General features: G+C 38.7%; 1 protein-coding gene across 1 annotated transcript in view; it reads right to left on the bottom strand.

The window, feature by feature from the left end:
- MIPOL1 (mirror-image polydactyly 1) overlaps positions 1-24,564 on the bottom strand; it is a 219,912-nt gene that overhangs the window by 100,190 nt on the left and 95,158 nt on the right. Inside the window, exon 8 of the mRNA XM_060759026.2 lies at positions 9,488-9,595. Within this exon, the coding sequence (XP_060615009.2) occupies positions 9,488-9,595 (108 nt within the window). The remainder of the gene's footprint in view (positions 1-9,487; positions 9,596-24,564) is intronic.

Below are 24,564 nucleotides of genomic sequence, written 5' to 3'. Positions count from 1 at the left end.
TCATATGACGCAGGGCCACTTCTGGTGGGACTCCATGGAGCTTCATTTTGGCAGTGTGGAGAAATGGGGAGAAGACACAGAGAAAACTGTGTCTGACAAGGTCATCAATCTCTGCAACAGGTTTGTTCTACCTTGGATCTTTCCAAGATAATGGAATTACGTGGCTGGAGTGGATCATGTGTTTCCATCCAATGAGAATGTGCCTTGCTTCCAGGGAAGATGCTGGTTACATGGAAATAGCTATATCTTGCTTTTCCTCCATTGGGATCAAGGCAATATTTAGGGCTCTCCTCTTTCATCCCTTTCATTCATAACAAATCAAGTAAATACTAAGGAAACTTTGAATGAAAGAGCATGATCAATCCAATGCCACACATAATGTGATCTAGATCCCAAATCCAGCTCTCCAATTGAAATACTAGTTCCACTATCACACCTTTTTCTCTCTCCATACCATTCTGATATAACAGCATTCAGCAAAAACATATAAGAATCCACAGGAAAATTGCTCATACACCATAGGGATACTATGTGATCTGTATCAAGGAATGGTTGCAAAATATTGGAATCTGTAAAGAAAATGACTTAAGAATGGATCCTCTGCTTACTACCAGTCTTCACCAAGGCAAGGCAGCAAAAATGTTCTGTCAAGAAAACACCTGTTAGCAATGATGTGCAGAAAGATATTTATTTTCCAAATGTTTTGACACAGTTCAAAGGCACTGAAAATAAAGAACACTCTGCATTGCTGCTGGCAGGTACTTGGGGACCAGACTGAATTGGTTGTTGACTTGGTTTAAACGTAGTGCCAAAAAGAGGTAGGCCACTGCTCATGGAATTAACTTTCAGAAGAGGCATAGATGTGAATGCAACAAAATGCCCAACAAGTCGATGACAAAATTAGCCTGAACCAGAGCTTGGAAAAGCTGATATTTTGGGTTCCAACTCCCAGAATCTCCCAGCCAGTATTTTGGGAATTCTGGATCCTGAAGTCTATTCATTAAAAACAACACATGAAGAAAATAAGCAGGAGTTAAATAAGTCTGGTTGACTGATGGAGAAGGATGAGGGGTCATCCAGTCTACACTCTGACTTTCTATGTTGTATTTTCAGGATGTATGTGAAAAGGCTCACATGAGGAAGAGGAAAGGGAAAAAGCCTTCTACAAGTTCAGTTGCACATGCCTAACTCTGAATCCAACCCGTGTAAAAAAGAAAAAATTAAAAGTAGTAAAATAGTGATCAGTGAGTGTTCCCTCCAATATATCTTCCTCATTTCCATATCTTTAGTGTGTCTCTCAATCCTATTGATTAGATTTGGAAGAGCTGCAGGAATTAGGAATTCAGTCTACAAAATTGGTAGAATAGAGTTCAACCATGATGAAAACCAGTATGCCATTACATGAATAAATAAACCTTTATTTTTGGGCTTCTGCAGTCCCATGATTCTCTCTTATCTTTTCAAATGCCAGAGAAGATGAAAAATATCTTTATTTTATTGTCAAAGGCTTTCATGGGCAGAATCACTGGGTTGTTGTCGATTTTTCAGGCTGTATGGCCATGTTCTAGAAACATTCTCTCCTGACGTTATTTTAAATTTAAGGTCTATTCTCCAAAATGTCTAAATGTGGAGAGATGTGTGGTTTGTTTAAGCTATGTTTAGTGAGAACATGCTAAGATCTGAAATTCTATGATTATTATTTATTTATTTATTTATTTATTTGCTTTATTTCTATACCGCGTTTCTCAACCAAATTAGGTGACTCAATGCGGTTTACCCAATATTAATTAACACAGCAATAACAATTAAAACTCAGCATACACAATAGCAAACATACAACACTCATACATAGTGCCTCGATCACAAACAAGATCCAGTCTCATATCCTTATGCCGTTCCTATGTTCAGTTTACCGTCACCCTGTATTCAATTGCGCTAATTAGCCAAACGCTTGCTCAAAGAGCCAGGTTTTGAGCTTCTTCCGAAATGCCAGCAGCGAAGGGGCCTGTCTGATGTCATTGGGTAGGGCATTCCATAACCGAGGGGCCACCACCGAGAAGGCCCTGTCTCTCGTTCCCGCCAACCGTGCCTGTGACGCAGGCGGAACCGAGAGCAGGGCCTCCCCGGACGATCTTAATGTCCGTGATTCCATGAATTGGGCTTGGTCCCATTAACTGCAGTTGGTACCTTGTTATTGGCTTGTTTATCTAACAAGCCAATAACTTCTAACTACAGCTTGTGTAAAGTTTGGGTGTCACCTGGTCCCATGGTTAGTTTAACAGTGAAGGTGGATAATGTCTACTCTCTTCTTCTAACAAGAAGAGATGGAAACAAGGACAGCACGTTCAAAAAGCAGAAAGCCACAGTTTCCCATTATGTCTGGATAAAGTTAATAGGACCAAGAAGCAGCAGATATTAGCAAAATATGTTATGGAAGAACGCTGCCAAGTTCATGATAAAAAATGGGCACTTTTTTTTGAGTTTTGCCTAAGGAGGGTATTTGGATGACTAAAACTTCAATTTCCTATTCTTTCATGCCTGGGGTTTTGAAGGAGAAATTTGACCTTTAAAAGTCAAACTATGGTTTGGTGTTAAACTACATTTCACTGCTGAAGACTACAGAAAAATCACCATGAGTTTCTGTTAAAAGGGAAAATTGGAAATTGTGGTGGAGAGATTTGTTCACACTAATGTACATGCTTGTATTTATTTTCTTTTACTTTTATGGAAGGCAGGGGGGATGAGTCCTATGTTGGCAGAAAGGCATTATTTTATTTTTATTTTATTTTAAAAATCTAAATGAACTATCAAAATAGCAAGGCCTAACCTACACTGCCATATAATGCAATGTAGACTCATATCATGCAGATTGAACTGGATTATGAGTCTACACTGTCATATAAAATACAGTTCAATGCATTTAATCTGCATTTTGAAACTGCATTATATGGCAGTGTAGATTGGACCAAAGCTATAAAATCACGTTTATGGAAGCCAACTAGGTATGATTTACATGATCTCAATTTTCTAGTTTCAAAATGTAGAGTGTGGACAATGTGATTGTACACTATGGGGATAGTTTCAGGGCCCATAGAAACTACATGCACAGCTATAAATCCCTTGGGAATCATTTGTCAGTTCTTGAACCAACCTGACAGGAACTTCCTCACTAGCAACAGAATTTAAGTCAACATGATTTTCAGATTGAGAATGAAGGGAGTTTTGATAAGGGCAAATATGTTGTATCTTTTTGAGCCTATTGATGTTTGTAGCTTGAATGCAATAAGGTATCTTCAGCTTTTGATTTTGGAAAACATCGCTCACACATTTCAGGCCACATTAAAAAAAAATAGTTAAGCTCTAACAGGTAAAATGACCTGAGCATAATGGCAAAAGGAAGCCTTGGAAATATCTATGTAGACTTGCCCCACCTATGTCTCCTTAGTGTCTACTAAAGGCTAAAAGTGGATTCTATTAACTTGGAAAAGCATTTCAGATAAGGAGGTCATGGAAGGGTCAGAGAGAGACCTTTGCTATTTAGAACTTCTTATGGTTTTATTTGTGGGGAAGGTTTTCAATAATGGCTTTAAAAATATTTTACTATAGGACAAAAAAGAACAAATCACTAAGAACTAAGGGTGAAGGGGAAAATCTGAATGAAGATTATTTCGAGACTTATTGTTTTATTTTCAGTGTCTTCTCAATAACTCTTAACACTGAATGGCATTTATAGTGCTGAAGCTTGTGGAGTTTTCTACTATGAAGCAAAGGCACTGTGCATCCTTAGTCATATTAATTCATATTCACATATTGCAATCGTTTGCAGAGTTATAACTGTTTTGTTCCCGCATTCAGTGTTGTAGTAGTATGGATGTCAGAAGGGGGAAAGGGGTTACTTGAGAGCAGGAATCTGATGAGGAACAACAGAGAAAAAGGATCCGGGATATACTTATGGCACCTACAGATGAGGACTCATTTGAGGGGTTCTCTGGGAATGAAGGGTCAATGAGTGAAGGAAAAGAAGGAGACACAATGGATTGGACTAGGGGAAGAAAGGGGGTTACTTGGGAGCAGGAATTGGATGAGGAACGGCAAAGAATGAGGATCCGGGATATACTTATGGCACCTACAGATGAGGATTCATTTGAGGGATTCTCTGGGGATGATGGGTCACAGAGTGGGGAAGATGGGGATGACACCATGGATTAGACTAAGATAAAGGAAGTGCAAGCTATCTGTGCAGAGCCAACATCTAGTGATACATTTATGGGATTCTCTGGGAGTGAAGATTGGCAATCGGAGAATCCAACTGAGTCTTGGAAAAGGTGGAGGGATGGGCGTAGGACTTCACGTGAAGAGTTGGGAGCAGCTGCAAGGGATAATCATGGGGCGGTGGTCAGTTCATCTGATGATGATGATGATGATGATGTGTAGATAAAAGTGGGTTCAGGAATGAGGGATCTTTGCAGAAGGCAAGGTGTTGGTGAACGTTCGTGCATTGGGTACTGGCTGGACTTGTCACTGCCTGTTTCGTGTTCGGCATTGGTTTGGGATCTGCAGGTTACTGTTCCTGATCGTGTGTGTTTTCGACTCAGATTGGATTTTTGTGAGTGTGGATTTCTCCCTTCCAGGACCTTGGACCAGCTTGACTACAACGCTGCTTCTGTGGACTTTGGAGTTTCGCTATTTCGGATTTCTCTTGCTACAACCCTGGACTTCGCCTGACTACGCTTCTCGCCCTGCGGCTTCACTCCTTTGGTTTACCAGTTGCATGCTGTGCCTTCTTTGTGTGACCTTGGAGTACTGTGTTTGATTTGGTTATTTTATCCATTTAATCTGGATTATATTTCTGTTTACCTTTTGAACCAGGTTTGATTTTACATTTGAGTTTTGACAAGAGGCATTGAGTTTAAGTGTCTCTGTATCCTTTTCCTTTGCTTCAATAAACTCTGTTTTGGAACTAACTCTGAGTCTGGCCCTTTAAGGCGTCTGTGATTTCGACATTCAGTCTTTAGTTTGAGACTTTTCTGTTACCCAGTTTCCAAGGCACATAGTTTGAAGAGAGTTGTTATTGACAGTATTACTGGAATTTTTATCATCCTAAAATTTGGGAATGGCCGCAGGTGACTTGTCCATATTGGTGGGATGGTAATCTGCTCCACATTTTAGCCTGAAATGAGTTTTCCAAGATGCTGGACTCAATTCCCATAAAAGATTCAGGTCTTGGATAATCTCTCTGAAATTCAGACTAAAATCCAGTCTGGATCCCTGCTGCACAGGCATGTAAACTATAAACTAGAACTGTTATTTGATGTCATTAGCCCTGTGTCATTTCAAATTTAAATATTCCTAGATCAGTGGATCAAGAACAAAAAAATTCAGGTTATGGGACCCTTTAGGGGTGGTTCCAGACAGCCCTTTAATCCAGGAGCAATTGTGTTTGTTAAACACGATTGCTCCCAGGTTAAATCCCCCTCCAGAAAGTGCCAGGTGCCCTTCCAGAACCTTCCAGAGTGCATCCTGGAATACTCATTTTATGCCCCACATTAAAGAAGCAGGAGCTTGTGCTTCTAAGGGGCTCTCTGGATGACCCTTAGGAATTGCATGGATGGTGAAATCATCAATCAAAAACCAAAAAAGGCAGGCAGGCAGGCAGGCAAGACTTCAAGTAGCTAGAAAAGCCACTCTTTCTGAAAAATTGAGTTTTAAAAAATATGAAAAGTATCAATGGCATGTGCTGCAATCTATATAAGATGTGAATTGCCAAGGTATAGAATTCACACTTTTTACCATAAAAAGAGTAACTTCGGGGATTTTGGAGATATATTGGGGGATACAAAAACAACCTGGGGAGGAGGCAAGTGGCTACAGAGCTAAACTTTGTCCACTCATGTTTTAAATAGATCTAATCTTTCGCTTATATAAACTAACAAGTTCCATTACACCTTGCTATTACACTCCCTTCCTTCAGGCCTTATAGTTTGCTAAGATTAACTCAGCACTTTCCTTTAATCTGTTTTGCTTTTAGAAATATATTTTCCTTGACCAAGTGTCTCATTCTCTTAACCACAAAGGAAAAAAAAAACAACACCCTGCTCTCCATTTGTTTGTCTTTAGTAACAAGCTAAATAATACTATTGCTAATAAACATTTTAATCTCCAGACACTTAACTATACAATTAAAATTAGTCATACAAATGAGTCAATAGTACTATTTGTGTAAAGAGAGCCACATATGTAAATATCAGCTGAATCAAAATCTCAACATAAAAACATACATGCTGTTCCTAAAATGGGCGTACGGTTTTCTTTTGGAAGGATGGGGGATAATATGAGCAAATGGCCAATTAAGTAATTCTACTGATGATATGATACGGAGTTGCATACTTTTCAGCTATCCCTATTTGGCAGGGACCTCTGCCATTCCACTTCTTTCATCTGCCATTAAAATATCCCAGTTTCTCTCTGTCCTCCCACTTCCCCACTTAGCTTGTCCTCAGATTACTTTGGCTGCTTCTAACTAAATTTGAAGGGCAAAAGTAATTTCACTCAATCAGAAAGAGGAGAGAAGGAACAAAACTTGCTCTTCCCTGTTACTCTAGCACAGTGGTTCCCAACCTTTTTTTGACCAGGGACCACACTCTAGTATTAGTAACAAAAGGATTATGAATCAGTTTTTGGTCAACTTTAGATTTGGTTTGGTTATTTGGGGTGCTGATTCAGAAAATTGCATTGGATAGACTACATCAGCTCTAGTTTCTGATACAGAGCATATTCCATCCAGTAGTCACCCACAGAAAACCATATTTAATAAGCCTCAGCACTATAAGAGGGTTTCGCAAGACTGGCTACTCTCGTTGGAATGGTGTAGTAACGGTGAGGCCGCGAACCATATTCTAGTTCTTGAGGACCGCTGGTGGTCCACGGACCACAGATTGGGAACCTGTGCTCTCATGAAAGCATACTGTTGCATCCTCTCTAGTTTGTGTGTTTTCCCCATTAATAATGGTTACCATCTTGACCACACTCTGATGTTACCTGGCTGCATGTACTCTGGTTTTCATTTGTGAAATCTTGGAGGGTATGGAGTTGATGCTTTAAGACTATAAGCAATTTGTGTTGAACTTCTTATTATGTATATCAAAATGTATTTACAAATACTGGGCAGAATCCTAAAATTGCTTAGAATGGGCTGGTCTGATACTTTCTAGCATCTACATCTTTGTTATGCAAGCAAAAAATCCAAGTGGCAACAAACAGAAGAGAGCAACCCAGGCCACATACCGCATATGCACACCTTTGCTAGAGGAGGAGACCCAATGGCTTTTACCAGAGACTGGCTAAATTTAGAGTGAGGTTCTGCTTACGGGCTGCAGCATAACTATGGGTGCAACTACACTGTAGAATTAATACAACATGACACCACTTTAACTGCCATGACTCAATGCTATGGGGTCATGGGAATTGAAATCTCACAAGGTCATTAGCCTTCTCTGTGAAATAGAGCTGACACCTCAACAAGCTAAACTTCCATTATTCCATAGCATTGCAATGTGGCACTTAAAGAAATATCAAGCTGCATTATTTCTTTAGTGTAGATGGATGCAGATTGGCAGAGCTCTCCACTCCAAGGGATTCTTTACTTCACACATATTCAGTGTTGCTGGAGAACAACATGTGGACTGAAGAGCTTTTGCAAAAGAGAAGGAATGCTAGGGAAATTAGTAACAATACATGTAATATATCTGGTAGTATAGTAACTTAAAACACCTACATGTAATAAAACTGACGGAGATATATTACTCTACTGATAGTGTTCTTGGAAGGTACAGTGGGCAGAAATACTTAGGGCAGTGCCATTTTTAAAGTCTATCCTTGTGTAGCGAGAATGATGAAAGCTCTTGATGTCATTATTAACAAAAGCAACATGCCCATGGAACAGCTGAGCACCAGCAGCATTTTTTAAGCTTGTCTAAAACGTCCTATTTTAAAAGCTTTTGAAACATTCCTATGACAACTATACAAAGATCATAGAATCATAGAGTTGGAAGAGGCCTTGTGGACCATCCAATCCAACCCCTTGCCAAGAAGCAGGAAAATTGCATTCAAAGCATCCCTCAACAGATAGCCATCCAGCCTCAATTTTATCTTTGCTGTCTTGTGTAAGTTGTATGGATGATAACTTTATGTGAAGACTAAGGATGTACAACTTCACAAGCTCTTGTAAGCCCATCTTTATTGGTGGGTTTTTGCATATTTTAAAAGCAATCTATAAAGGCAGCAGGATTTTTATGTCTCAAAACATTAAAGAAGTGAACAACAAACAATGGAAAAACTAAACAACTTGACATAGGTTGTTTCTCTCTCATCTTTGATTAAATAGAAAATCCATGGATTGTTTAAAAAAATCACTTTTTTTCAGGCTGCAATATTAGAAACAGTTACTTTTGTGTAACCTCCACTGAACTCAACATTATCTATAGCAGAAATGCTCAGTATTGTACTGAAACTATGCTATTTCTTCCTAAGAGAAAGCAGCAAAGAAATCCAGCTGCCACCGTGCTGTGTCTTTTCTGAAATCAAAGCATATAACTTTTTCAAATATCCTCAAACTCCTTTCTTCTATGCTAATTTATTATTTAATAAGTATTCCCCACTCCTATAAGTTCAAAGAGGCCAATGAACAAGAAACAGAAAGTAAACAGCTAATATCTCCTTTACAATTAAAAAGAACAAAAATGGATACCTTAAAGAATTAAAACATCAGCAGGTAATAAAAAAGCAACAATAAATATTTGAAAATATTCAGAAAATAAAATCAGAAAAGGATTAAAAACAGAAAATTATAAATCTAATGTTTTCCTAAAGGGAAGCTGTTTTCAAACACCAAGATAGCCATAACTATGGGTGAGGCAGGCCTTCTCATACCCCCTCCTCCTTTTCATCCATCTCTTCCTTTTATCCTTTCCAACAAGACATTTTCTACCTTGAACTGGGAAGAGGATTCATAAGCTACCCTTTTGCAAACATCAGTATCAACTGTGTGGTCACTACTAGGATAGGTCAACAATCTTATTAATACATCACACACTATTTGAAGCATATCAAACACTCTTTTAAAAAAAGAATTCATTTTGTACAGTCACCAATGGGCAAACAAGAGGCAATATTGTGGAATGACAATATGGGCAAAAAGGGAGTCCGTACGAACCTAATGTCGGTTACCATAACTGAGCCAGGCAATTTGGAGAAATATGTTGTTTTTATCTTGTTGTTCTCATACACACATACTCACAGAGGGCCATACGCACACCACAAAAATAATACCATAACAGAAGGGTGCTGTATCTGTGTTTAAAGAAGAGGTTGTTGGCAAACAGCGCAGCTCCCTTCTGCTGAAATGTACACAACTGATATATGCAGCACAGAAAGCTGGCACCCAGGGCTTACAACCTTAATTTGCCTGCAAGAAGGAATGGAGATTTACCTTCAGAGCACGTTCTTGATTGTTTTCAGCAGTCAGATGTCTCGTGTTGTTTGCAGAAGTCTGGTTCTGCTCTTTCATATGATGAAGCTCCTGCTCCAGCCGTTTGCACTGCAACGAGGAAAGAATCCCATTAAGTAAAGGAACCGGACATCTCCTGTTTTCTTCCCCCTTCAGCAAGCCAAATGAATTAATGTAAATAAAGCTATTCTGTGTGTGTGGTGCTCGTATATGTATGTATACGTATTTTTACTCCAAAATTTCAATTAGTGCAATAGTCTTCTATTTTTAATGTAAGTGTGTACATTATACATGTACACACTTACATGTCTGCAAGAAATAGAGTCCTAGCATTGATTCAAATTTTGGAATGAAATATCTTATGAGTCAGGATAGACAATGAACACAGAGTTGATTCTCTTGTGCTAAAATTAGTCACAAACAAAAATGCAAATTTAATATTTGAAAGAAGAATCCAAAAATATCAGAATGATGGCACATGAATTATAAGGAAAATTATTCTCCAAATCAGAAGACAAAGGTGATTAGTTAGAGAAAAATGTCCATATATACACATATATTTGACTATATAATGCTGAACTGAAATAAGGAGGCAGAGTGTTGTACACCATCTCAAAACAGCATCAAACAAAACTCTTTATACTTACTGCACAAACTATCATACACAGCTATGGGAAGCATTGGTTACATTAGAGTTTAATACTGTACCATCTACATAAAAAAAGCCAGGGTGGCATAGCAATTGAGAGTTGGACTATGACTTTGGAGATGTGGGTTGACTCCCCATTTGGTCATGGAAACCCATTTTCAACCCCAGAAAACCTTGTGATAGGGTCACCATAAACCGGAAATAACTTGAAGTCACACAACAACAATGACTAAGGAAGAAAAGTGATATTTTTGTGTGTGACAGGGAACATGTTTCAAATAATTAAACAACCAAAATGTAAGCCAAAATATTGTATATATTCTGAAGGTCACCTAACCAGCTTTTGAAAAGGGCCATTGTGGACATTGCCTGTGTATTTTTGGTTGAAGCAAAAATGATTCCAGAGAAATGAGTCCTAACAAGATTAAAAAATTTAAGACTGAACCCGTGTACAAAGTCTAATGTAAGAGAGAAATCACAAAAACTAAGTGAGAGAAGAGTTTGTGAAAGCATAACGTTATATGAGATTAACACTGTAAATTTATTTGTACAGTGGTATGTCAACGCTTGTTAGTCACTGACAATAATGTACAAGCTTCACTTTTGGCCACTCGGCTGTGTGCAAGCTGTCAAGTGAGTGACACATTTTTGGAAATGTGCCAGAAACAAACGGCAAATCCATTTTGGAGTACAACCTGATTTTTTTAGACACAAGATATAGGAGATTTCATGATATTTAAATTACACATTGAGATTTTAACTGTTCGCTTTTGTAGGAACAAACCTACTTTTACCAATGTATAATAACAGTGCAGTAATAATGGAGTTGCACTGTAAGCAATTTTCAAAGAGACCAGAGATAGAATGCCAATGAGCAAGGCCAGGTTTTCGTGGAAACCAAGATATATTTTTCACATTGAAATATTTATTCACATAAGCAACATCCAGATGTGATGGCTGGCTAGAGTCCAATGTGCAGTTGCAAATACTTATGTCCTACTAAATCAGTGCTATTTAAACATTCTCAACTATGAACTGGATTGGAACAGTTATAGATGTTATTTACCACACACTTGATACAGCATTTGCTTTCCACATTTGAAGAATCTCCTGAAACTCTACTAAGCATAAACCAGGTGTGAGAAAATTGCTGATCCTACACAGTCTCTAGTATGACTTCTTCCATTGTTGTAGAGAATATCTATTCCAAATGGAATAGATATCTATTCCAAGTGAAACTCTCTGCCCCAGAGTGTGGCGGAGGCTCCTTCTTTGGAAGTTTTTAAACAGAGGCTGGATGGCCATCTGTCAGGGGTGATTTGAATGCAATATTCCTGCTTCTTGGCAGGGGGTTGGACTGGATGGCGCATGAGGTCTCTTCCAACTCTTTGATTCTTTGATTCTATGAAATCACACAGAATGGATGTTTCAAGGGTTTGCAGGGAAGTGAGGAATCTGAAAACAAATGCCTTTCATTAATGGAAGTACTCTGTTGTGAGCAGAAAGAGCACCTGTCCATAAGAGAGAAAACCTATAGGTTGCCACAGAATGCAACCACACCGATATAGAGTTAACCAAAGTGAATGCTTCCCGGAGTGGTGATTTAATAAACCAGTAAATATTTATGGGAGTCATCCTTATTGGATAGACATAACTAAAAATGCCCATGAATGAATGTGTTTAACATTTCTTTGACACAGAAGTATCAACACTGTCATGCATCTTTCCCCATTGTGAGAAAACATATCATGTTCTTTTTTAGTGGAATTATTGGTACTGTTTGTTTATGTAGATTTCTACCAGCCAAAGCTGGTGGTTCTTACCTTCCCTCTCTGAATGCCAAAAAAGCAGTAACTGAGAGAATGTGTTGTCTTCCAAATTTGCTGGACTGCAACTCCTGTCATCCTTCATCATTACTTTTCTTGGCAAGGACTGTTGGAACTTGCATTCAACATTGAAAAGGTAGCATGTTCATCATTCCTGAGCCAACCCTTTGAATAACAAAACTTCTACTATTAACATTACTACTATGGGCCAGAATTCTCTTTTACAGTTTATGGTATGTAAATATATGTAAACTTAACTACAGGGGAAACCCTTTTAGTGAATTATGAACAGGTACTGGTAAAAGTGTGCACAGGCTATGTCTAGCTGGTGTCCGGATGCACAATGAACCTATGCACATTGGTCATTTTGCTGACTCCTACATAGTAATGTAACAGCAGCCCTTACTAGATACAGACATTACGGAATTGTTCAGTTACAATGTCCACTTACAAGGATGTAACTTCCCAACAGGATTCTGAACATGAGTGTTAGGATTTCTACATTTCTAAGCTTCAGGATTTTGTAATCTCATGATTATGACCAAAGATGGCAAGTTGAGGGTGCAAATGGATCCTCAATAAATAATAAAATGTAATGCCAAGAGTACTTATTTATTTTGCCTGCACTCAGGGAGAGAGAAGAAATCAGGAGAGAAGTGTGCTGGTGTTTTGGGGGTCAGCACTTATTGCCCGCATGTACAGTTTGGATGTTAATGTTGGTGTTTTTTCTTTATTTTTGGCTGTCTGCTTGCTCTGAGCACATGGTTGGAAGGGGTGAAACTTCTGCAGAGTCACTGACTTGGTTGAGAGCACAGTTAGCAGTCAATAATTTTATATAGCTTCCACCTTAGTCTTTGGAGCCCAGCAAACAGGAAGGGAAAAAGAAGAATTTCTGTGGGCACTTCATGGAAGACCTTAAGGGGAAGTCTGGACAGTTGTACCACCATGTTACGTGCTATGCTTGTTTTCTTATCAGAAGATATACTATCCTATACCTGAAGCAACTACCTAGTTGGAGGGGAAGGTGCAGCAGCTTGAGGTCTGTGTATCTACACTTCAACTTACCAGGAAAGATGAAACTTTTTGAAAATGGTCATTTTGAAACAAAGGAAGAAGATAATTGAAAGATTGTGGCACCTAGAAACAGAATGATCAAGAGCCGCTCTTAAAGCTTGGAGCTATACAATCAATTTCAAGTTATCCCCTTTATTGGCTCTATGGACTCCCAGAATCTCTGACTATTGGCTACAGTGGCTGAGGCTGCTGGGTGTTGAAGTCCAAAACACTTGGAGAACCACAGTTTGGGAATCACTGATGTGGTACAATGCAGGACTAGAAACTTTAATTCCACCATTCTCACTATACACCACAGTGAACAAGTATCCAATTACAAGAGGCATTGCAAATGAGCTGTAATACTCCAATCAGTCCAAACATAAAATAATATGTTTTAATATATTGACACAACAAATTTGATCCAATATTTCATGGTTAATTAGACTGGGAACAAAACACATTTCTGGATACTTCCCCTTAATATCTTCCTTATCTTCTCCTTGCCTATTTGGCTTTAGCAAAGATACCCTGATGCCTTGAACTGTAATGTCCCATAAAGTACCCTCTTATAATATCAGAATCAGAATTTTCCAATGAAATAAATTAATATTGGCTCAAGACAAAGGGAAGTTAAGGACAAAATACATGTCCCCAATGTGCCTAATCAATTCAAAGAATTTGCTGATGTAGGATGTGGCAATAGCAACAAGATTAGTTTTTATATTGATTCATGGGGAATGAGGTTGGTCAATGGTTGTGAGATCAGAGATGGTGGGAATAGCCATCTCCACAATGTTCTGATTGTAAACCTCTCAAGCGTGTCATCAACAAATAACCCACTTAACCTTTATCTTAGTTAGTCCGCACTGCTGTTGTACAACTTTTGAAATGTTTGCAATTATGACAGTTAAAGCAAAATGAACACATAATTCCTAAAAACCTTGGGGTTACATTTCTGTGAGCTTTTATTTCAAAGAGTGGCTAAAAAAATAAATATTTGAATATCAAGGCAAGATGTTTCAGCTTCTGCCTTCATCAGCTTCTCCAACTTTTTGGCAGAGGTAAAAAAACGCCTTGCCATAAAATTCAGATATTCTTGTTTGGTTAGTTCCACTCAGTCTTGTCTGAAGTGCTCTCTGATGATTTAAAAATGGCTTTTTATGTATGTGTGCATTCCAATCAATTCTTGAAGGAAAAGAGAATTGCGAGGAATGGCATAGAAACTATACTTTCCTGTAGACTTGCAACTCAATTGTCTAGTGGCAGACTTGCCACATCTAAATATGCACATTTTGTCTATCAGGGAAGAATGAGAAATGTCTCTACAGTTAGCACCTTTTAATTCTACTTCTCCATGTTGAAAATGTGTTAATTGTTGATTTCCATGCCTACGTGTTGGACCTTCAAACCATTCTGGGTCAGGATCATTTCTAGGTGGAGGATTACCATATCTATTCTCGATCTGTTATCCTAATCCACAGAATAAAGGTGGGGCTACATTCCTATGATAAATAATCTACCATAAAACATCGGGGTGATCCTTGAACGCTGTGAGTAATTTTCCCAAGTCTCTTTAAATGTTCTTCCATTCTACTTGCTTGTCATTTCTCCCTTATCCTAAAATTGCTTAATTCCATTCCTTAATTGGAACCTCAGTTTCAATTATACTTTGAGCTCACAAGGAATATTCCCCGCATGCTGGATTGCCCAGTCATTCTGGCTACCTGCTTTGTATTAAATAGGTATAAGGCAACAACAGGTTAAGTTTTGTTTCATGATGATAGATTGCAAAATGTCCTTTATAGAGGGTGGCACAGCGGGTTAAGCTGCTGAGCTGCTGGACTTGCTGACCAAAATGTTGGTGGTTTGAATCCCGGGAGTGGGGTGAGCTCCTGCTGTTAGCCCCAGCTTATGCCGACATAGCAGTGCAAAAACATGCAAATGTGCTTAAATCAATAGGTTCCACTCCAGTGGAAAGGTAACAGCACTCCATGTAGTTATGTTGGTCACATGACCTAGAGGTGTCTATGGACAATGGCTCTGAGATGAGCACCAATCCTCAGTCAGACACGAATAGATTTAATGTCAAGGGAAACCTTTACCTTTACCCTTTATAGAAACACGGCCCCAGATTTTAGGGCCCTTTTCTTACATACCTAGGATAAACAATATAACAACAACAACGTTGATTGATAACTGCTTTTCCTCTCCACAAGGACTCAAAGCAACTTAGCAAAGAAGCAGAGACTACGATGTTTATTAGAAAGACGTTTATCTTTGGTAGCTTGAACACATTTTTCTAAAAAATGTTTTGCACCCTCTCCAGAAAACTTTTCATTTATTTAGCTGCCTAGAAGTGTAATAAACAAATACATTTTACTCCATTCGTTTTTAAAAAATGTATATCCTACATTTTTTATCAAACTGAAACTCAATGGACATGTCAAAGAGCAACTTCTCTCTGCACCTAGACAAAGACAGTTTAACAGATTTCAACCTTGTTTTATTATTTTCTCATCTTCTTTATTTTCTTTTGAAAGATCTGCACATGAGGATAGTTTTCAATGTAAAGATTCCTAAGGAAAGCAAGCAGTTTTCACAGTGATTTTTGTTTTAAAAAAACAGTCTCTGCCTTGTCCCAAATTCATCCTGATTGCTTGAGAGGCAAATATCTCACCACTTGGATGCTGCACAACTCCTTCCTCTGCAGACAAAAATAATACCAAACTCTTCCAGTCAAAACACAAACCAACCTTTGGTGTCAATGTGAGTTATGTACTTTGAACAGCAGATGTTTGGAAGCACTTGTATTTATCTAAATTGATTTTATCCTTGTCTTTTATATTTAAAATGTAAAATGTCAGTCTAGATGAGTTTATTTCGCTATACTATGACTCAAAATTAAAGCCTCCCTCCCCTTTAAAAATGTGAACTCTTTACTCTGGAGTTTTGGCAAACAATAAACAAGTATATTTGTCAGATTATTAGGGAGCTAGTTTTAGTATTAAAAAAGAGTTTTGGTAGTTAGGTCACAGGAACATCTACATTTTGGTAATTTTTATATGATTAGCAAGAAAAACATTTAGACTTAAATAAGGGAACTTCAAACAGACTCAGTGTTTTGTCAGTTAGAAGGTGCAAAAGGATACTCCTTGTTCTTTCACACTCTCTGTTCTTTTAATTGTAATCCAGCCAGGGTTTGAAACTGTCAAAGAATCAAGGAGAATTTAGTATATTTTGTTCACTCTTAATAAATATCAGTTTATGAATAAGATGAAGAAAGGCATGAAAGAAAGTTTCATTAAAATATGCCAAGAGTGGGATTTTCGGATGCAACTCTCACTTAGCAGCACAAATCCTACTGAATATAATTTGATTTGCAGGAAGGTTAATGGAGCTTGTGATCTTATTTGGGAATCTTAATTCAACCTCCACCCATCCTGCAAGATTTTAATGGAGGAAATGACTATATTGGGACAAGGAAGGGGCACTGACCACAAGTCACACCCCAAATCGGAAAAATGGCATCCAGACCAGAACTTTTGCTTCAGAAGTATGAAGCTTCATGTCTCACGATTGGTGAACATATTGCGGGGAACAAATTGCTATTGCATTTACATAGATATTTGGAGTGGTTAAAACTCTTTTGGATTTCAGACAAATTCAGACAGATGTTTCTGTGGAAGAAGTCTATTAAAGAAATTTAGAACCACCACAGAGACTAAGATCCTTCGGGGAGGCCCTGCTTTCGGTCCTGCCGCCGTCACAGGCACGATTGGTGGAGACGAGAGAGGGGGCTTTCTCAGTGATAGCCCCTTGGCTCTGGAACTCCCTCCCTGGTGAGATTAGATCAGCTCCTCACTCCTGTCCTTCAGAAAGATGGTAAAAACTTGGCTGTGGGACCAAGCCTTTGGGATAGTGCAATAAGGTAGTAACAGGAAACCATCTGGTATGGCTGGTTTGAGATAGTTTTAACCATTTGATTTTAAAGTTGATATGACTCATTTTAATGTTTGTGTATATTTATAGTTTGTTTTATTCCGGCATTAAATGTTTGCCATATATATGTTGTGCTCTTCCCTGAGTCCCCTTGGAGGTGAGAAGGGCAGAATATAAATGCTTTAAATAAATAATAATTTAGGGAAAGTGATTTGTAGAATTAGATGCTTGGACTCATGGGTACAAAGGAGTTGCTGATGTATTTTTATAGTAACCAAATACAGGAAGGAATTTTGAGCACACCTCCTATAGCAGCCAGCTCTACTCTTTTCAAAGGTCTCCACTTTACTTGAGATTAGCCAGCCACATGGATTACTTGATACAAATGTGGATTAAATGAAGTTGATGACTTCTCCTCACATATTTATACATGGCTATCATGTTTCCTCTCAGAAGAGAAGGCTGAGAGGAGACATGATAGCCATGTATAAATATGTCATAAGGAGGAGGGAGCAGGCATGTTTTCTGCTGCCCTGGAGACAAGGATGCAGAACAATGGCTTCAAACTACAGGAAAGGAGATTCCACCTAAATATTAGGAAGACCTTCCTAACTGTGAGAGCTGTTCAGAAGTGGAACTCTCTGAAACAAAGTGTGGTGGAAGCTCCTTCTTTGGAGGCTTTTAAACAGAGGCTGGATGGTCATCTGTTGGGGGTGCTTTGAAAGCAATTTTCCCTTCTTCTTGGCAGTGAGTTGGACTGGATGGCCCATGAGATCTCTTCCAACTCTATGATTCTATAATACTGCAACCTAAGTCCAAAATGTTAAAAAAAATTCCTTAAAACGCTGCATAATTCTCTGCCATATCTAGTTAAGAGAGTTTTCTGGACTACAGCTCCCAGAAATAATTTGACAGAATGGCTACTAACCATGCTTTATGAAGGATTCAATTACTTTTATCTTTTTTTTTTTGTCATGTCAGGAGCGATTTGAGAAACTGCAAGTCGCTTCTGGTGTGAGAGAATTGGCCGTCTGCAAGGACGTTGCCCAGGGGACGCCTGGATGATTTGATGTTTTTATCATCCTTGTGGGAGGCTTCTCTCATGTCCCCGCATGAGGAGCTGGAGCTGATAGAGGGAGCTGATCCGCCTCTCCCCAGATTTGAACCTGCGACCTGTTGGTCTTCAGTCCTGCCGGCACAGGGGTTTAACTCACTCCGCCACCGGGGGCTCCTTTTTAAAAAAATCTTATATACTCATGCATAAACCTAGATTTTTAGTCAAAAAAATTTAATGCAAAAATATAGGTTGATTTATCTTTGAGTCATTATGACTACTGTACCTAAACTTTTCCCCTTTACTCTTTCCACTGTGGTGCTACTGCTGGTCCTTTTGAATGCCTGGGCAGGGAAATAGCATCGGAGACTATGCATCCTGAGGCATCATTGGTGCTTTCTCCTTTCCACAGAATGACCCTAAATTTGGCCCCAAAATCTGCCCTCAACTTATATATGATTTCTACTTGTATATGAGTATATACAGCATTTTTTTAAAAAAACAAAACGAAACATGCCAAGGTCTGTTTATAAGGAGCTACGTGGCAGAAGATGGTTTTATGTCACTTCCTGTTGCAATAGCACCTCCAAATCTGGTTACCCCATTATCACAGGATGTCTTCACCCTACACCACTGGAGAAATTATACTGTTTAGCCAGTATTGCACCACCTGACATCCGCCAGGAAGTAGCAGCCAATAATGAAAGGACCAAGGCAATTTTATCTTCGGCCCATCCCTGTTTGAATATCAGCCAGCATGCTAATGCCTTAAATCAAGAAATACTTTTTAAGATCTACAGAGATACTTGTAGGAACACCTCAGCAAGCAAGAGTCCAAAAGTGGCAGGCTAAAACCCGGAATCTCAAGTCATGGCTGATACCAAATGAAAAAACCCCGGACACAAAGAAGACTGGGCGACTTGGAGGCACTGAACAGACTGCATTTTGGCATCATGAGATGCAACCTTAAGAAATAGAGCAACAAAGTGGAGTCCACAACATGCAAATGTGGAGAAGAATGGACCACAGACCGCTTATTACAATGCAGTCTGAGCCCTGCCATATGCACAATGGAGGACCTTCTTATAGCAACACCAGAAACACTCCAAGAGACCAGCTACTGGCCAAAGGACATTTGGTATAATGCCAAGTTTTTAAACTTTGTGTTTTTCAAATACATTTTCAACTGCACCCTCGGTTTGCTTCTGATATGATAAATAAATAGCACCTCCAAAAAAAGTGAAGCAAACAAAGCAGCAAAGAGGAGAGGGGGAAGTATAGAATTATTGGGTATATTAGATAATGTCTTTGTTCATTAAATAATTAAGTCATTATTTCTTCCTATAGTTTTCAGCTCTGGAGCTTTCAGTTCTGTTTATATTGCAGCTGGACAAAATTCTAATCACTTTTCTGATTTGGATCAGGCATTTTATTTGTGATTTTAATGTTAGGTGTAAGGAAAAAAAGAAGCCCTTCAGGACTTTTTTTTTAAAATGCCCCTCATATATACATATGAGAGCTCTGTTTTACATGGAGGTTCTATTATTCATTCAATTTTCTAATTTCAAGCCTTCTATTCAAATAAATTATTTATAAACAAAGCGTGTAAGATGATAAATAGTACTCAAGGTAGGAGATTAGTATGCTCAAGCACACTTTACAAACCTGAGCTAATGCACCTTCTTCCAGTTGTTCAAACAAAAGGAACCCAATGCAGTACAATGGGCTTTAAAATGTTCAGAGTGCTTTCATGCATCTCAGAGTTATCAATATCCTAACTAATTCTCATTTGTACATACACACACAAAAATGCTAATTCATTTCTAGTTGAGTACTGATAAACATGACAAGGTTTGTCCATCCAAAGTTATCATCTTGACATGGCTGGATTAAAGCATGCTTCTGGGAAATTTCAACATTCAAGCAGAGGTCAGAGAGTCAGGAGTGGCTCAGGATTTCATGTCTGTCATGACAACCATGGGCCCATTGTAATTAAGATCTGGCACACTCTTGATTTAATATTCCATTTCTGTGGAGGTGGCTCTATCTGCAGTCACATGCCGTTGTCATGGTCAGATTATCTTCTGGTGAGTTTTATATTTGCTGCTTGTAGAAAGAGGGGGAATGGGAAAGTGAAAGAGGCCCACCTGGGATGGAACTGGGGAGCCCTCTGCAAGTCAGGCACCATATATTCAGGATTGCCTCCTTGGTCCTCATGGTGTGAGTTGAACTTGATAGAAGAAGAGTGAAGATCAGGCTGCTGATCTGTAACTTTTGTACTGTGACCACATTTTCTATGCTTTCACAGATCTGGGTCTATACCTGTGTGACACGTGACCTACAAAGCTTCTAGACATTAGAGATTTTGATGGCCCTTCTCATAGATGTAAAAGTTTGTTCAGTTTCCTCTTGAATGAAAGGAAATATTTATCATATCAGTAAAAAAATGTCCATCTGTGCTGCGGAGGTCAGATGGGTAAATAAATTAATAGATGACCACTTGAAGAATCAAACTTACAGATAAGCAACCTGGTCTTGGTGTATCACAAATATTAATAAGCTTAACCTAGAAGGCAAATTGAAAGCTTATGAGGATTAATCTGATGACACCACAGCACTTCTAAAAGTCACATCTACTCTAGTGCAAGTTGGCAGCACTGAATAAGGGTGGACGGCTGAGATCCAACCTGTTATGGAAAGCAATGGAGGTCAACCTCTGCCACAACAACCTGACAACTTTCGGTTTTCCTCAAATGTTGACTACAGTGGTAATGGAGCTAAGGATGATGATGATGTTTTAAAATTGTTTAAAATTGTTTTTAAATTGTGTTCGATTTTAGCCTGTTCTTATAAGCCGCTCTGAGCCCCAGGGGAGTGGCGGCATATAAGTTCGAATAATAAATAAATAAATAAATAAATAAATGAATGATCAATGTGTTATCCAAGGCTGGAATCGCTGGGTTTGTATGAATTTTCTGTGCTGTATGACCATGTTCCAGAGGCATTCTCATCTGATGTTTTGCCCACATCTATGGCAGGCATCCTCAGAGGTTGTGAGGTCTTGGTTTCTTCTACACTGGAAACCAGGATTCAGAGCAATGGGTTCAAATTACAGGAAAGGAGATTCCACCTGAACATTAGTAGGAACTTCCTGATTGTAAGAGTTGTTCAAATCCCTTATAAGATCAACGGTGGGCTCAAATAACCCAACACTTTCCAATTATAGATATTGCAGAACACTAGCATCTATTTAACAGTGACGAACAAACCCCTATCAAGCTGGGTGAAATGAGCAAGTGCAGAATTATACTCATATTCTCAGCAAATCCAATATGCTGTAGCTATTTCACTGTTGAAATAGTTTCAGTGATAGCTTCCAGTTTTAGAAAGGCTGAGTTAATAGTAAAAGCTACAGAGGACGTGTAAAATGTCCTTTACTGAAATCAACATCCCAACGCTAGGATAGGAAGAAACTGCTCCTTGTATGTGTTGCAGAGTTCATTTGCCTTTGAGCAATGAAAAGGTATGTTGTTCTTTTGTGTACAGTAATGTCATAGCAAACATTTAACTTAGTTGGTGTCTTGTCCAATGGTTCCATCGCAGTGAGACAGAAGTATCTTTGATTAATGCAGAGGAAGCTTGAGTGAACATAACTGGGCTTTTTTCACGACTGTATAGTGCTTGCTTGCTTGAACACCCTAATGTATGTTGATAGGCAGGAAAACAAAATTCTGTAAACAATCTGTCATTCTAATGAGCTGGTTTTCAAATAAGCTTCCATGGATTTTACTGAAAGCCATATGCAAACAAGAATATTGCCTAAATGTTAAGTTGACAATAATAGTACAAAAGGAGAGGAATGATTCTTGTCCTTTGCAAAATTCTGCCACATTAGCTCAGGAAACAAATACCATGGATCACTGTCTCATCATCAGCACAAATCATGTATTAATCTTCTTGTTCTGTTTTTTCCCCAGATCAGGAGTTTGCAGGTGTCTCCACGCAGTACACAAGTATTTGTTTGTCTATCGTAGTGTCAGTTGAGCTGTCAACAGCCTAAGTCTCTCTTCTTGGTTGTGTTATATAGATGTATATTCTCTAAACACTTCTAAATTCTAAGTAAACTACTTTAAAGTAGTTAGGGCATAAGAAAATAAAACAGAAAAACCTCAGTGGGGTTTGCTTATTGTGTTTACTGCTACAATAAAGTGGAAACAAGGAAATTCAATACAATACACACATACTTTCATTTGATGTCATCCTTAACGTAATCTCTCAACCTCCAAATCTAATCTGTTGGGTGGCCCAACCCTGCAAAGCATATAAAGCTTTGCAGGGGCATATAAAGAGGAAACAGTTTCACTAGCAGTGGTTCCCAAACTTTGGACCTTCAGGTGTTTTGGACTCCCACAATTCCTAACAGCTGGTAAGATGGCTGGGATTTCTGGGAGCTGAAGTCCAAAACACCTGGAGGCCCAAAGGTTGGGAATCACAGAAATGGACTGGAGTGAGCACAACCAAGAGTGTGCCTTTTATAGTTTGGAACAATATATTATTCTGATGCATTATAGCCATTATTCAGCTGTGAGTTGTTCTGTAAGTGTACATGACATTGCGCTAGTGGGCAACTAATCAGGACTAGGGACAAGGGGAGAATTCAACACAATTTCCACTTGTTCAACTTGCTGAATAACTGGTTCCAGAACTGGTTGTTCTTGCCTATGAACAAGAACAAGTGTATGACCACTTGCACAACTGATAAAACCAATAGAAGTCTGTGGGTGCATAGTCATTTTTTTTAACATTACACTGGATTTAGGCTTAGGAAAGTAAAGTCATTACTACAATAAACCCCTGTAATTTGGGCAATCTTCATGGAACTCACGATGGAGCAATGGCTGAACTTAAAGAATGCAGTCAAACAGACCTTGTGTTCATTTATACTTTCTACAGAATTAGACAGCGCTGTTTTTCCTGGAATGGGGAACTTCAAAATGCATTTTAGCTTTGAATATAAGAAAGAGAAAGATTGGAGCTTGTCTTTCAGGAATTTACATTATGCGTGCATCTGGCTCAATGCCGTGTATTTTATTGCAAAGTGGCTCTCCGGGATATTTTAAATTCATTTCGTCTTATGATGTCATTCACTACCTAATGAGAGAAGGAAACAGCAAAACTGGAAGCATTTAAAATGAGAAAGGGCTATAAGGAAATGTACTTGGGAAGCTGGGCTTTTGAGTAGGCAAGTTGTACGAGGAGAAAAAATGAGCAGGGATACTCTAACAGTGTGAGTTTCACCCCCAATTCCCCCCTATACTGACTTCATTGACCACTGAGTCAATAGGTAGAGGCATCTCACATAAAGGAAGCCAATGTAATATTTGTGTGTGTGTTGTTAAGGGAATATACAGGCAGTCCCCGACTTGCAACATCTGACTTGCAAACGACATAGTTACAAATGGGGATGAGACCACAGGAAGTGAGAGAAATCTACCCCTATTTTGTTTGTAACTAGTGTTGCAGCCTGTACAAGATGGTCAAGGATTTTAAGAGTATTAAGTTCAGGGTGTCATCTTCTCTCTAAGATACACATCAACCCAAAAGAGAACCAAAAAGGGATAGATCCGATATTTGTATGTACTACTATATATGCATAACTGTAAATTTAGATATGATGGCCATAACTCCAAATAGAAACCTACAATTATAACACTATGATTCCATTTTAAGCATTTCAACTACATTTTATAAAATTCTGGAGTTTGCTGCTTGGTGGGACACTAGAGCTCTCTGGTTGGAAATTAATACAAGTCGCTTCTAGTGTGAGAGAATTGGCTGTCTGCAAGGATGTTGCCCAGGGGACGCCCAGATGTTTTTTTTGATGTTTTTCCATTCTTGTGGGAGGCTTCTCTCATGTTCTTGCATGGGGAGCCGGAGCTGACAGAGGGAGCTCATCCGCCCTCTCCCCTGATTTGAACCTACAACCTATTGGTCTTCAGTCCTGCTGGCACAAAGGATTAACTCATTGTGCCATAAGATGAAAGCATAGCAGTTAAAGTGGAATCACAGAGCAAGGGTTTGGAAAATCTGACCATGCAGACATCTCTTATTGGACATCTCACACCAATAAGGAGAATGAAGAGGATTGTGCAAGCTGTTGTTCAAAACACGTGGAATATCAAAGTTTTCCAAACTACTGTAGTAAGTTGTCTTCAAATAAAGAACTACTAAAGACTGGTACATGGACACCTTAGTAATGAGAGATACCTCCACTGAGGAAAATCATTTGCCTAGGAACTACATATATCCATTGGAGCTCTTAAATGCACCAGACAATGCCTCAAATTGACAAAAGATTTTTGTTTAGTGTCTTCAATAAATTACATTTTCTTTGAACTTTAACAATGCATGCATGTTACTGTGTTTGAAGGTTTGGTAATATGCTACTAAAGTAAACTACCATTAAAATAAAACTTATTGGTTTCCTCCCAAGGTTCTGACATTAAATATTTAAATTCATTCCAAAAAATGGTTA

This window comes from Anolis sagrei, chromosome 1, assembly GCF_037176765.1.
Source record: "Anolis sagrei isolate rAnoSag1 chromosome 1, rAnoSag1.mat, whole genome shotgun sequence".
Classification (NCBI taxonomy): Eukaryota; Metazoa; Chordata; class Lepidosauria; order Squamata; family Dactyloidae; genus Anolis; species Anolis sagrei.
Note: the sequence above shows the minus strand (reverse complement) of the source record. Positions and strands in the feature narration are given on the sequence as shown.